The 14,507-nt window shown below is 51.3% G+C and overlaps 6 protein-coding genes across 6 annotated transcripts; 4 read left to right on the top strand and 2 right to left on the bottom strand.

Annotated features, from left to right (window-relative positions):
• Positions 1-325: 325 nt before the first annotated feature.
• Positions 326-973, bottom strand: PtrM4_058950 (ORMDL domain containing protein; the record flags this gene model as incomplete). Its single annotated transcript, XM_066105427.1, has 3 exons — positions 326-376; positions 425-783; positions 835-973. The coding sequence occupies 3 exons, from the start codon at positions 971-973 to the stop codon at positions 326-328; spliced, it is 549 nt and encodes a 182-aa protein (XP_065964054.1).
• Positions 974-1,602: 629 nt separating this feature from the next.
• PtrM4_058940 (uncharacterized protein) lies at positions 1,603-2,766 on the top strand (the record flags this gene model as incomplete). Its single annotated transcript, XM_001932678.2, has 2 exons — positions 1,603-1,718; positions 1,770-2,766. 2 exons carry the CDS (start codon positions 1,603-1,605, stop codon positions 2,764-2,766), a joined length of 1,113 nt encoding a protein of 370 aa, XP_001932713.2.
• Positions 2,767-3,191: 425 nt separating this feature from the next.
• PtrM4_058930 (mitochondrial 37S ribosomal protein mS35) lies at positions 3,192-4,458 on the bottom strand (the record flags this gene model as incomplete). Its single annotated transcript, XM_001932677.2, has 2 exons — positions 3,192-3,769; positions 3,834-4,458. 2 exons carry the CDS (start codon positions 4,456-4,458, stop codon positions 3,192-3,194), a joined length of 1,203 nt encoding a protein of 400 aa, XP_001932712.1.
• Positions 4,459-4,679: 221 nt separating this feature from the next.
• Positions 4,680-5,388, top strand: PtrM4_058920 (glycosyltransferase family 1 protein; the record flags this gene model as incomplete). The annotated part of the gene is made up of 3 exons (XM_001932676.2): positions 4,680-5,007; positions 5,057-5,195; positions 5,250-5,388. The coding sequence occupies 3 exons, from the start codon at positions 4,680-4,682 to the stop codon at positions 5,386-5,388; spliced, it is 606 nt and encodes a 201-aa protein (XP_001932711.1).
• Positions 5,389-6,453: 1,065 nt separating this feature from the next.
• PtrM4_058910 (glucan 1,3-beta-glucosidase precursor) lies at positions 6,454-8,097 on the top strand (the record flags this gene model as incomplete). Its single annotated transcript, XM_066105426.1, has 6 exons — positions 6,454-6,515; positions 6,566-6,772; positions 6,819-7,022; positions 7,076-7,610; positions 7,667-7,700; positions 7,751-8,097. The coding sequence occupies 6 exons, from the start codon at positions 6,454-6,456 to the stop codon at positions 8,095-8,097; spliced, it is 1,389 nt and encodes a 462-aa protein (XP_065964053.1).
• A 3,989-nt stretch (positions 8,098-12,086) lies between these two features.
• PtrM4_058900 (uncharacterized protein) lies at positions 12,087-13,243 on the top strand (the record flags this gene model as incomplete). The annotated part of the gene is made up of 2 exons (XM_001932674.2): positions 12,087-12,795; positions 13,143-13,243. 2 exons carry the CDS (start codon positions 12,087-12,089, stop codon positions 13,241-13,243), a joined length of 810 nt encoding a protein of 269 aa, XP_001932709.2.
• Positions 13,244-14,507: the final 1,264 nt, after the last annotated feature.

The following is a 14,507-nucleotide window of genomic DNA, read 5'->3' as shown; positions in this document are numbered from 1 at the left end:
TCCGAATGCAGATCGAGAGCCTATCACCAGATAACCAAATTCATTCGGTGCAGACAGTGGTGTTGTTAACATGAGTGCAGGACAGTAGATTCTAGAGCTGGATGAGGCTTGCAGCTATCTCAGCCACAATCTTCACGTGAAGACGCCAAGTAATCAATTGCTACTTTTGTATCAACAGAGCGCCCCCCCTCGCATACCGATGTGACCCAAACGCCGCTCCCACGCGGTAATGCTACTCAATTTGTCCAGGACCCAGGGCTACTGGGATTAAAAATACATGCAAAATTACAGCCAAGCCAAGCGATGCAATTAGGAAAGTCGTCGACTATATGTCATCCGGGGGGTTGTTGAAGAAGGCGAATCGTATCCTGTGAAACTGGAGAGAGTTAGAGAGATACTGTGTGGATGGAGTGGGGATGCTCACCGAAGGTAGCTTGGGAATGACTACTGCTATCGTTGCAACGACGTTGATAAGAAAATACGTCAGATGGTAATTGGTGTAATGCGTACTAACAAGGAACAACACAATTGGCACGGTGAGAAGAAACTTCTTCGCCGGAGTGTATTGGTCCCCGTTGTCAATCTGCTCCCACATGTTGAGGTTGTCGTAGGCGCCCGAGTTGAAGTCAAAGGGCACACCGCGAACATAATGGAACATGAGGTATGATCCGGCCACGTACGAGAGGTTGACTAGGGTCCATGATGCTTCTTGCGACATGCCGGGGATGATATCGAATAAGATCTTGCCGAAGAAGATAAGGACAAAGTGGATAGCCCAGGCACCTGTGTTTGTTAGCATACTCAGTATGATGATTGCATGTCTGGCGAGCTCACCCTTTGCGTTGACCCATTCTGCATTCAAGTTGGGCAGGGCCGACTGGTCGCTCAGCTGCTCCAGCGACTCGGGAGGCTCCTTGTAGACAAGACTACTGCTACGTCGCCTCCGCGCGTCCTTTGCGGGATCCAGCGACATTTTGGCGTACGATGAGGGCGAGTCTGATGGGCGGGCCCGCGGGTCGCCTGCAAAACTCAGGCCGGAGGTGCGGTTGAGGAGTATGGGTGACAGTTTGGCGGTATTGATGGGCGTTTGGGAGGGCGGAGATGCGGAGAGGCGCTGGTATGAATGGGTTATGGAATATGGAATATACGTTGTCGTCACCAGCTATCACCAACAATGGCTGTCAGTGAGGTCCAGCAGCAGGTCCAGAAGCAGCAAGGCGGATCGGTGGGCCTTCAGGGTCTTACAGTCTACGCTGCGCTTTTCCGCCGTGTCCGAGCTTGGGGGTTGTTTGAGTGATTGGCGGACAGGAGAGCAGTGCAAGATTACGACGTAGTGATGTTTGGCTTGTCAATGGGCTGGTTGGCAGTGGAAACGCGTCTGGTCATGTATAAAGGAGGAAGGGGATCTGGAATCCACACAGGCCAGGCGTGAAGACGGAAGCGTGGCAGGTCCACATGATGCCTCCAAAGACCGTGTTCCTCACAATCACCGAGGCCGTGCACAGGACACCAGCCATCATGCAACTCTAGAGCGCTCAACACCAAACCTCCCAAGACACCAAGCCGGCCCTCATCATCACAGCATTACACCGCACCCGGAACATGATGGCCTCGGAAGTGCCGCCCCCAATGGACACGCCAGCGCATGAGGCTGCACTCATTGCGCATCAAGATGCCGTTGGCGATGCGGCACAGAAGCCCGTCAAGCGGTCGTGGAGGTAGGACGCGCCGGCCTCGAAATGACGACAGCCAGCTAATATGCACAAAAGACGCAAGTACCGCAAGATGCGCATCAAGTTCGACGAGGCCATGACCGATAGCGACAACCTCATCAAGCAGGAGTGGAAGGCCATGGGCACTGCACGCCGCCTGCAGGAGAACAACGACCAGCTACTTGACATTTTGCTGGAGCTCAACGAGCAGTCACGCGTCAACCTCCGTCTGCGTTATGACCTGCGCCAGCTGTCTGCTGCTGATACAGCTGTGCCATCTCTGGAGCCAGTACCTGACCCGGACCTGATCAAGCAGCAGCTCCAGGCGCTGAGGGATGACGTTGCGAGCGGAAGGATCACAGCCGACGAGTACACGATACGGGCGGACCAACTCCACAGCTCGCAGGCCATACAGCAGACGCTCAAGTCCCTTGCCAGTCTCGAAGCAAAGGTGCCGCACACGACGCGCGCCGACCTGCCCGACCGCCCCATTCCAGGCCTGGACCTGAGCGAGCATGCGCCGGGTTACATGTCGCCCACGCACGAGGAAGAGTATCTCCTAGCCATGGACCAGATGCTCGATCAGCCCGGCTTCGACCAGTCTCTCCAACAAGGCCGCCCTGTCCGCCTCGCCTCTGCCCAACCGCCCCTCAGCGAAAAGGACCTCACTGTGCGCAACCCCGACAGCGTCTACAACTGGCTGCGTAAGCACCAGCCACAAGTCTTCCTACAGGACAAGGACACGGCACACCACGAAAACATCTCGGACAAGTCGGCCGCACCCAAGACGAGCAAGGCAAATGCGAACAAGGCCAAGCGCGAGTCTGCCGTTGGAGGTGGCACGCCCGCCCCACGCGACCACGACGACGATGACTCGGCTGCTCATGAGACGGGCAAAGGACGGCGGAAGACGGGTGGTGGCGACGACGACACAGCCTACCGACCCAAAGGCGGAAGTTCTCGACCCACAAAGCGCAAGCGCGAAGAGGGCGACACACCCACGGCCAAGGGCAGCAGGAAGAAGAATCGTCCAAGCACCGTGCAGGCTAGTTGAGGAACGGGCTTCATCTACACTACTCCATCACTTGCAAACCCACTCACCCAAAGTGGAAGCAAGAGTTTTTCCTTGTCAAATCATGTTTTCTTCTGTTTACAAACAAGCTATCCTCGGACGTAAAATGGCGTTTGGGAGTGCGCGTGGGCGCACGGCATCGGGTTAGATATACCCTTGGGCTACTACTATGTATTATTAGGCATTTGGAGATGAAACAAGGGGGGTGGGATGAACGGGCAGTTTGGCTATAATCAAAGCCCTGAACACACTACTAGATGAGCATATGTTTCAACCGTGTTATTCTCTTAGCCTTAGATTGACATCAGTACAGATGTGTGTATTTGCACATGCATCTGCCATTTCTCAAGATTTGCATTTCATATATAATCATACAGATAATCTGTACATCAACGCTTCCAACACAACTACCTCAACGGCTTCCCCCTCGCCCCTCCCGCCATGACCGTCTGCGGCTGCTGGCTCTCATTCATAAACGGCAAACTCGCATCCAGCACCCTCTTGCCATCGACCAACATACCATTGCCCTGTCGCTGATCCTCCAGATACTCCGTCTGCTTGCGCTTCTCCTCGAGATACATTTTCCTTTCCTTGCTCAAAACCCACTCCTTGGGAAACTCGGTCCTCTTCTTAGGCGTGTGATGGCGAAAGTCAAACGGCACGTCTTCAAACGTGTCAGTGGCGTCTTTGGCAGCTTCAATCAGGCCGGCGATTGTGTCTGCCAGGAAGCGTTTGTTGCGAGCTTGGGTATCGAATTTCTCACACGACATCTTGACGATGCGGGTTGTGGGGTTGTAGCGGGGCCCGGCGAGCTTGATCATCTTGTTGATTTGCGTGGGCGTTAGCTGGTCGGATTGCGAGAGGTCTTGAGGCGAGAATTCCACGACGACTTTGTTGGTGGCGGGGTGTGATTCGCCCAGGTATGACGTGTAGCGGAACCGGTAGGGTGTTGCTGCTGTAGGGGGTTCAAACGGGCGGGCGAGGTCTGCGGCGTTTTTGTTAGTATATACAACACATGATGGTATATATCATCTTTGTGTTCAACGTACGGCTCAAAAGCGGCAATTCCCACGCAATCAACCTCGCATATTCCCTCAACTCTCTGTGCTGCTCCAATTCACCGTGACCGTGACTCGTCAAGTCGTCGCCGTAGTAATCCTCATCTGGTCCCATTTCCTCCTCGCCTTCGGCCCAGAAACCAGCTTGGATCTTCCTCCTGTCGTCTTCCTCAATGTCAAAGTCCTCGTCGGTTTCTAGGCCAAAGTTCTCTGTCTGTGGGAGTCCGGCTTTTCCTTTGCGCTGGGCGTCGGCAACGACTGAGGGGTCGATTTCGGCCAGTGAGGCGCGCAGGTTGCTAAGCATGGCTTCATGACGCTCCTCTTCTGTCATCTTGTTGAAGGGAACCTCTTCCGTGGTGTTGGAGTAGGATAATTGCGGAGCTAGCTCATCAAGGGTTTGAGTCGGTGCCCGGGCATCTGCTGCGGTTGCGGAGCCCTCTTTCGTTGGCTCATTTGCGCATCGTCCGGGTGTTGTCGAGAGTGGGCGCTGCTGCCATTGTGCGGGGGTGCTGTGTCTTGATGGTGCGCGAGCTCGTATCCTTGGTGGGCATTGCCGTGACTGCAAGAGCAGTCTTCGTGTTATTGACGCCATTGATGTGCGCATTGGCGGGTACATGTTGTCGTCGACTTTTCCATGCAGCCGTGCTTGGCGCTGGGGAGCAAAGTGCGACCGCGCACCGGGCCAATTGAAGGGAAGACCGCCCGACCTCCGCTCTCATCGCCATCATCTTGGAAGACATTGGACGACACTTGTAAGCCACTTTTTGGAAGCACCGCTCGTTTGACTTTACTTTTGCACATATCTCAATAATAATCTGATAAGAATCTTGTCGTATAATGGCGGAATCGTGGAAATGGACGTCTGACTCGAAGCTCTGCTTTGTTACTACGGGAGCCACAGCACCATTTACCGCCCTTATCGAATCAGTCCTAAGACCCTCTTGTCTGAGTGCCCTGCAAGAAGGAGGCTTCACACATCTCCTAATCCAATATGGATCCGCCAAGGACGTTTACGATAAGCGTGTGAGCACTGCTCGCTCATATGTCAACAATGACGAGAATAAGCGGCATCTGATCATAGATGGTATCGACTTCAACCCAGACGGTCTACAAGCACAGTTGCAACTTGTCCAAAGGTCGAAAGGAGTGGTGATATCACATGCGGGTATGAGTGTCATACATTTGCACGGCAAATTATTGGCTAACATAGTCAGGATCTGGTTCTATCCTCGAGGCTCTCCGCTACCAAATACCACTCATAGTAGTTCCCAACACTGCACTACTCGACAACCACCAAGAAGAGCTTGCTGTAGCAATGGAACGAAACAACTATCTGATCCGTGGTGATGTTACGTATGTAGTTCCTTCTGGCGACACTATATCCTACTTTCGTTAACAATCTCACAGTGATCTTGCGCCAGCAATCAAGAAATCGGACGAGTTCCGAATCAGAATGTCACAGTTCCCGCCCATCACAAGTGGAAAGCATCGTGAGACCAAAAGCTTTGAGGCCATCATGGACGAAACAACCGGCTTCATGGACTGATGACACTAGGGACTAGATGTCAGTGTTGCTGGGTGTGTTGACTTATCCAGAACAGGGCTCTGGGTGCTACATCAGAACCGCGTGTCAAATGTATTTTGGGATGTGACAAGCCAGCACCCCCACGAGTTGAGTGATTATGGAACAGCACTTTGGGACAAAAGTACGACATACGGCGATGCAGCCCAAGCTCCATGCGGCATCAGCATTGCAATAACGAAGGAGCGAAAATGTTGTTGTTAGTCTGGAAGCTTAGCGCGGCGTGTTATTGCTTCATCAGCTCTTCCATATCAGCCACCCTTCCTCTTCCTCGGTACAGCGCTCCTCAACAATACCCGCCAATCGAAATATCATCGCCGTGTGGTTACGTAAATCTGGTTGTACTTGGAGAATCCAACTACAAACTGCCGAGGTGACTCGGCAACGGCAATGTCGTCCTTCAGAAGGGTACCACATATCAAAAACTAACGTACACCAAAATTTAAAGGGGTATCACACAAACGACAGGCTCGTCTCCGGTATGTCACTCCACCAAAGTTGGAGTACGAGAGTGCAACATGTCGGGTATTCTCGTACGGAGCGCACGTGAACGCATGAAGAGTAAGGGTTTGAGAATACGAGCTTACTCACGAACTGCCACCACTTCCACCATTGGCTTTGTGGACCCATGGGTTCCCATGAGAAATGTCACCGAATAAAGGGGACATGATGTACCGTAATGGAAACGAGAGGCGCAAGGCGCATCGTACGCTCTTCCTTCTCCGTCCATCACCATACGTAACAATGTTTATTTCAATAAATGCGTGCAGATTTCCACTTGATTTCAACCGTCATTTCCATTTTATAATTTTTGTCACCTTTGCGCGACTGCCCACTGTGTGTAGGACTAGGTAACACACACACTCGTTACTTCCTGCTTCTGTACTAGCGTAACGCGACTTCCACTCATTTTATATAATACAACAACCAACCAACTACATACACTCCTTGCCCCGCCCTTTGCGGTCTCGTTTTTATCAACTTCAAAATATAGACACCTGTGACTGTCTCTATTACACTCATTTCAGTATGCGACACTTCATTGCGGTCTTGGTTGCGGCAGCTTCCCTTGTGCATGCCGCGCCTGCTTGGTATGTATGTGTATCTGACTGGCTGTTGTCAATACTGATGAAGGATTCAGTCGTGCTAAGCTACAAAACAATAGCTCTGTCAAACAACAGAGCGTTGAGCCTGTCAGTCATGGAAGCACTGCCAATACCAACCAAGGAAGCGCTGGTACTGTCAAGCAAGGAGCCGATACCTCCGTCAAGACTCAAAGTGTCACCTTTGACTGGGGCGTCGATAAGGTCCGCGGCGTAAACATCGGTGGCTGGTTGGTCCTTGAACCGTAAGCATGACCACTGTCCTCTGCTTGCATCCTCTAATGATTGCAGGTTCATTACACCTTCGATCTTCGAGAAATACAGTTCAGACGAAAAGCCTGTTCACGATGAGTGGACGGTTTGCGAGAAGGTGGGGCAGAGCAAGTGTGCTGATGCGCTGAAACCCCATTGGGAAAGCTTCGTCTCCATCGATGACTTTAAGAAGATCAAAGGCGCTGGTTTCAACGTTGTGCGAATCCCTGTCGGATACTGGACGTAAGTTTCTCGTACTTACTCTGCGTGACATCGCTGACAGCGTATCTTGATAGCTTTGTGGATGCATGGGGTCCTTACACCCAAGGAGCCGCTCCCTACCTTGACCGTGCAATCGATTGGGCCAGAAAAACCGGCCTCAAGGTCGTCATCGATCTCCATGGCGCACCCAAGTCCCAAAACGGCTTCGACCACAGCGGCCATAAACAAGCTGCGCCAGGTTGGGGCGACCACGACAGTGTCAGCTATACGCTTGCCGCACTTGAGGTGCTCGAAAAGAAATATGCCACGCCTGAGATGCAAGATGTCGTCGTTGCTATCGAATTTCTCAACGAGCCTTATCTGAAGATGCTTGATATGGCGACGGTCAAACAGTTCTACCGCGACGCGTTTAATAACCTGAGAAAGATCAGCAACATGACTGCCATGATGCACGATGGCTTTTACGACCCACAATGGCTCAACGGGTTCTTGACCCCACAAGACAACAATGCTCATGGTGCCGTTGTCGATCATCACGAGTACCAAATCTTCGATAGTGGTTTACTCGCCATGTCGATTGACCAACACGTTGCTCTTGTTTGCCAATCTGTAGGTTGCACGCTTATCCGTATTCTATCGTAACGCTTGCTAATATGTATCTCTAGGTCAGCAATTATGACGGTTCCGATAAACCGACTGGTAAGTGATGAGCGGTATCATACATGACGCATACTAACCTGAATCTCCAGTCGTCGGCGAATGGTCCGGCGCCCTGACAGATTGCGCTCCTCACCTCAACGGCTTCAAGGCCGGCTCCCGCATGGAAGGCACATTCGCTGGCTCTTCCTACATTGGATCCTGCTCCGGAAAAGGCGGGCCCATTTCTTCATGGTCACAGGAATGGAAGGACGACGTACGCCGTTACATTGAAGCACAACTCGATGCTTTTAACACAAAGACGCGCGGCTATTTCTTCTGGAACTTCAAGACAGAGGGACATGCGGGCGAGTGGGACCTCTTCGAATTGCTCGACAATGGTGTATTCCCGCAGCCACTGGACAATAGGCGGTTCGGAAAGGCTTGCTCGAACTTTTAACCGGGCTTGAGGGGAAGGAATGTCGAGGGTGGAGGGTGGTGAGACAGGAGGCGGGTGTAATGTTACGGTCATGGATGGATGGCGTGGTAGAAGGTAGTACTCTGTGCATAGATATACCAACATCTTAATGGACGAAAGCATATTTGATTTTTGCTCCCCATGGATTGTGTACTCCATCTTGCCGATGTTCGAAACTGAGCTTTACACAAGTATGTTGTGCATGCATGACAACGGAAAGCGTGATGATTTGCTTTCCTCGTTTAATCAATTCAGATTCTCTTATGCACAGTATTTCCTCATTATTCTCCCAGCGCCTGATTCTCACACTATCCACGATGTTCCTCCTTCATAACTATGTTCAATGAGATTGAGCGTCGTGTCAACAACAATATGTATATCGCACGCTTGATACCAAAAATACCAACATGACGGCCTCAATGCATTATGTCTACACTATTTCAACCATGTAGATGATATGGGCAAAAAGATGTCGTTTTCCATGCAGAGGGAACACGCGTCGTTTATGCATCACGTGGATAAGTGTTCGTGCTTTACACACACACACACACACACATTATTTGAGTTTTGCTAATGCTACTAGAGTACACAAAAACTCTCCATATGAACGCGTCGAACCAGACATCCGAGTCACAATCGACTCAACATCTGCGCCATCCTCTAACCAATATTCCAAACCCAGAAACACAGGTTCCCATCGCACCGTCGCTGCACGGTGATCACTTGCCAATCGAAATTCCAAGCTCATTTTCTCTTCCAAAGCTTTCGGCCTATGATCGCTGTCAACCTACTGTACAAGCCTCACGGAGTGTTGCGTCGACTGCAATGACTACTAGTAACAACGGGGCGTGCGAGCCCCGACGCTAAGTTACTGTACGGTGTCTACTCCGCAAAGAACAACTGCGGGGTTCAACCGCTACATTCACGATGGAGGTAGCCGGAGAGTCAACCATGCGCAAAGTTCGAGGTGCATGTGAGATACGAAATACGAAACCAAGGCTGTACAGCATTGTCCTTGTTTGTTGGGCCTTGGCACCGTGGATGCGACATGATGAGCAAAGAGGGGGGTGAGTGAGTGACAGCAGTCTGTGAGTTTGAATGGGCGAGGCCAACATACGGTTACCTACACACCGCTCCCCCTTCTCAAACAAACAACGCTGTATCTGGGAGGTTATGATTCGACAACGCCAGTACACTGCGACATATTGGCAACTCACCCAAGAAGTGATCAACATATAACACCCAAGCCAAGCATTCGAGTAATGCAACTGCCAGCTCATCTCCTTACACAGACCAGCGCCATGTAACTTCTGTTAAGGAAATAAAGTTTACAGAGGTGTGAAGTAGTTAGAGCTGTCATGCAACGTTCGCTTTGCTTGCTTGCTTGCTTGCTTAGAATTAATTGTTGAGCAGCTTTCGCGAGCGCTTTGACGTTCGGGGTTAGGAGTCTGATTGGAGATGGCGATGCGATGCGATGCTAACGGGTATCCGTATACGACAAGTACGCTGCTGCTGTCAGCACAGCAAACTATTGAATGGTTGTACGTGTCCAGAACGCGGTACGTATGCGAGGTCCACATCGCTGCTTCCAGGGATTGAATTCACTAATCAAGACTAGTGGACGGTTGCAACGGTGTTGGACTTCGACCTGGAGTTCCGACGAGGTCCTTCTGCTGTGCAACTTGCAATTTCCCATGCCATGTTTCACCTGCTTACTAGCAGGTTATTGTCCCGAGTGACATGGGTCGCTTACAAGGAGATAGCTGGGGACCGGGCTGAGTGTTGGTCGATTAACCCCTAGGATGCGACGTGGAGAATCCTCGTACGCACTACGAAAGCACATGCGATAATTTTATGCCAAGAGGGATCATCGATGAAAGTTGAAAGTTGAAACAGGGTTACATGGCTGCTGCAGAGAAAACGAAACGGCGAAGCGAAACGGGCTTCGATGAATAATCGATAGGTCGGCCGGGGGAAAAGATAAACCGACAAGAGTCCAGAACAGCGCACATCATTCTCTTACCATCTGTGACATAATACGACATGGATAGGGTCCTTTTTTACGCGGTCCGAATACGATCACCTGTCCATGTCTGCCGTCCTTCGTTCCGTCCTTGCTTGCTCGCCTCGCTGCCCGCTTCATATACCAGGGGGGTCACAAGCCGTGGAACGGGCCTTCCGGTGACCCTAAATGCCGCCTTGGGGAATGCAGTGGCAGTGCGAATACATGCCAATATGTACCATATGAGTTGTACCTTCGCAAGCAACAGGGAGCCCAAATGCCGCAAGTCCTTGGTTGAAGGATCAATTTCCAGCCGTGGCTGCCTTAGAATTCTGACATCTAGTAGTGGACGTCTCTTCCTTGCAACTTAGCGTCGTCTACCGGTGCCGCGATGTTTAGTGCTGGGAGCTGCAGCAACGGTTTCCAAGGTTGTTGCGGCCCAAGTGCCGGCACACCAAATTCGGGCACCCAAACTATCAAGTGTGTGTACCACGACTCTGTGAACGCGATACAACTTGGCAGCTTCTCCGTCTTGTTGTCCCCCTATATAATGCTTCACATAATGCCGACTATCGCATGTTGCTATTAATGGTGCTGGCGGACGGTGTTCGGCTTTACACTTACCCCCCAACGGCTTGGTCATGAACGCATCCTCTAGCCGCTTCGGGGGTGTGGCTACAACTTGGCATCTTGTCCGCTAGTGTGAATGGCACGTACCGAGCCACGGCTCAAGAGATTTTTTGGAAATTTCGCGTGCGACTCGATGCCGTTGGTACGAGTGTTCGGTCGTTATTACAGTGGTAATCCTCCGGATTGCACAAGGCCAACAGCTGGTCCCAGAGTGACACGCTGGATAACTGAGCAAACCATGCTGTCGCTTCATGATACATTTCAGAACGCATGGGTGGTGAACTTTGTTCACATGACGTCGATCCAGTTGCTCGACCCCACCCCGTTCATGCGTCGTTAGTCTAGCTCTGCGGAGGAGGCTGCGTAATTCATACCAAATGCTTGGGGCAATAGAAGCGAAAAGACAGTGAATACGACGAAGCCCGAATGTTGTGAAGAAATTGTTGATGGGAAATTACCAACAGAGTTTCGGACCAACGACTGCGGCTCATGATGTAAGCCGCAATGACAGCCCAAGAGGCCGCCTCATAGTGTGAACGGCCTTTGCGCAGGATAATTGGGACGTGCGATCGATCGATTTTGGGGTGAGCGTTCTGGACCTCTTGGTTAGTTACTCTCTCCACCTTTCTCTCCGACACATCCCAGCGATCATTTTTTTCGACACTCGTCACTGAGGAGTCGGCCTGCGACGAAGCTTGTTATCCCTGGGTATGTCGCAGTTGTGTCATCGTTGCTGTGACATTGTGAAAAGTTTAATAGTGCATAAAACTAATATCGCTAACGCATCTTGTGCATCGCGAAACTGGGGTTTGAGAAGCAGTAATCCGGACGAAGCATTCTCGTCCAGTGTGCGTGTATGTGTTATGTCAGCGTAAAATGACGAACCCCTGCCCCCAAACGAGGTTGAGCGAGGTTGAGGTGGCCGGCATAAAGTCCGAAACAAAATAATGCCCGTCGCCCTGTGGAACCGGACGACTCAAACAGCTATCGAGCCAATGGGCAGCGAACCGGCGGCCTTCCGGTCAGCTGCTGGGGTATCGACTGCGTGGTACTGCATGGCACTGCATGGATCAACCGTTTTTCTGGTTTTCTGGCGTCTTTAAGATTGCCCCGCCTTACTTTTGCAGCTCCTAGTGGAGCCGGGGGAGCCGTAGCGAAGGTTTCCCAGTTTCAATTCTATTTGTACCCTTTTCGCCCACCACAAACAACAACAAAAACAAAAAGAAAGTTAATGTGACCCCTATAACGACCAACATGCCCCCTTGAACAATAATCAACACCGCGACCTGCACCCAAACTTCTCCATCACCTCATAGCACGCAACCTTGACTTTTTCAACATGACGACTACCATCGGCCTACCATACGATGACCTCCGGCCCCATGTCGTGAGGCCCAAGAGGTCTTTCCTCCAGAGGCTCAACGAAACCCATGAACAGCTCATTTCTCACATGCGATCGTTGAAGGTGGAGGAACCGACATTATCAACCAAACACCATGGACCTTCCATGGAACGTATGCGCACAATGTCGACCGTATCGCTTACATCGACTTCGGGCTCAGAACGCGAATACTTCCAAAGCACCGATTCGGAGAGTGAAAGCCCCATGTCCAGCGGCTTCCTGTCCCCACCACTTTCACCAGCCGACGGTAGCTCCTTTCCAATTCACCAGTATCTCTCGCCAAAGGACCGGAAAAGCAGCCACGAGTACATCAAAGGCATGCAAAGCTACGTGAACCGGAAACAAGCCACATACGAATCAATGGTCCAGCGAAGTCTCCCCATCTCCCCGCCACAGACGCCTCCCCTGGACTCTGCGAGCTCGCTCAAGAGCGCAAAGAGTGAAATGTCCGACGAGCAGATTGACGACTGGCTCGACCGGCCCATGGACGCAGAGTTGCACCGATTCCAGAAGCTTTCAGCCTCTGGATCCGAATACTCGACTGATTCGGAAGATGATGAGAACAAGATTCACGTCATTGTGGAGCAACCAGACGAGGAAGACAATGCCGCACACGAAGAACGACTAGCGAATTCCGCTCGCTGGCGTGAGACGTGGTGCATGCAAAAGGCGCCTGAATGTGGAAGTACTGCAAGTCTGCCTTACAAAGTCAATGACGCGGTGTCAGGTGATGTTTGGGCCAAAGAAGCAGAGGCAGAGGCAGAGGCAGAGGCGGAAGAAGAGAGTGTCGAGTCCAAGTTGCTGTTGCTGCCGATCGGTATCCTAGAAACCGTTGCGTCTCATCTACAAAAAGAAGATGTACGCTCGGTCCGACTTAGCTGCACGAAGCTCAACAGCCTACTTGCAGCACCCCTGTCGACATGATCACCCTGGAATGGGAAACCGCAGCAAGCCCTCGGCTCCAACACGAGCCGCGGGGCGCTGACCAACAAGGCAACAAAAGAGATCGAATCGAGCACTACACCACAATGAAGACTGCGAACTATCGGCTGCAGATCTTTGGAAGAGGATCAGCAACACCATCGCGATTTTGAGAGGACCATCGCGCTTGCATGGCCTCTAAGAGCCCTAAGCCTTGCCCCACTACACAAGAAAGGCACAGACTAAAAAGGAGAGACAGAAGAGCTTGAAATGAGAGCCTTGAAGGAGTCCTTGGGGGAGTACCAAGTGTAAATTACACTTTCTGTTTTCAACACCAAACTGCCGCTTGCTATTTCGAGCTGGCATACTACATCACGACCTACTTAGATACCATTTTCCTTTGTCAAAGATAACCTTAACTTTTATTCTCTATTATCAAATAAACATTACATTACTCATACTTTGCGCTTTCAATCACTGATTCTGGTGCATGAGAGTACTATCTGGTATGTGGAAACCACTAGATCACGGCGGAACAACCAAAGAAAACAATCGATAACCATGACGTCGACGTCGCATTCCATGTGCGTGAGCCGGAAGCCGTACACAGATGTAAAAACGATAACGCCAAATCCATCACTGCCACATCCGAAGCATCAAACCCCGCCACCAGAGGAAAATCGAACGGAACCCGCACTACAGCACCACTAAACCGACAAGTCGTCAGAAAGAAAAAAGGATGAGCCATCGAAACTATTGGGGTCGGCGGGGAGGCTGAGCACGCCAGCCAACCAGCCAGCCAAAATCCCCCCAAACCATCCACCCAGCTAAGCTTTTTGTTCCCGCCGTGTAACCCCGGAACCGCAGCAGCAGAGCTGAAAAGCCCAAGAAAGAAAAAAGCGCCGCCGCCGCCGCGCAGGTCCCAACAAAAAGCAAACCCCCCCCCCAGTAAATACGATCTACACCCACGAGCTGAAAGTCTGCGCGCCCAACACGCCAACACGCCCAGGAGGGCGAGAACGATATGGACCTCTCACCCATCGATGGGAAAAACGCTATACTGGAAGGAGACCCTGGAGTGGGTGGATGTATCGCTAGCAACCCATTTTTTTACCAAAGGTTAGGTAACGAAAAAGCAAATACTTGCTGAAGAAGCAAAAGCCAAAGGAAAGGAAAGATCTTCCATGCACACCCGCGTGCCCGGGAGAGGAACATCCCGCGTTCGGATCTACAGGAAGGAAGTGATAAGCGAAAGCCAGCGTTCCTTTCAACCCATGTCATGTGGTGGTTGTCGTCTGTACATGTTCATCTCCTTCTATTAATATCTACAAATACAAAAGTGCTGCATGTTTGGTATCAAAACTCCTCATTACGTTCGCTTGCTTGTCCTTCTCATTACCATTGGTGTTCTTGGTTTTTTCCCAATCCATTATATGA

This window comes from Pyrenophora tritici-repentis, chromosome 2 (assembly GCF_003171515.1).
Source record: "Pyrenophora tritici-repentis strain M4 chromosome 2, whole genome shotgun sequence".
Classification (NCBI taxonomy): Eukaryota; Fungi; Ascomycota; class Dothideomycetes; order Pleosporales; family Pleosporaceae; genus Pyrenophora; species Pyrenophora tritici-repentis.
The sequence above is the reverse complement of the archived record's forward strand: the minus strand, read 5'-3'. Positions and strand labels throughout refer to the sequence as shown.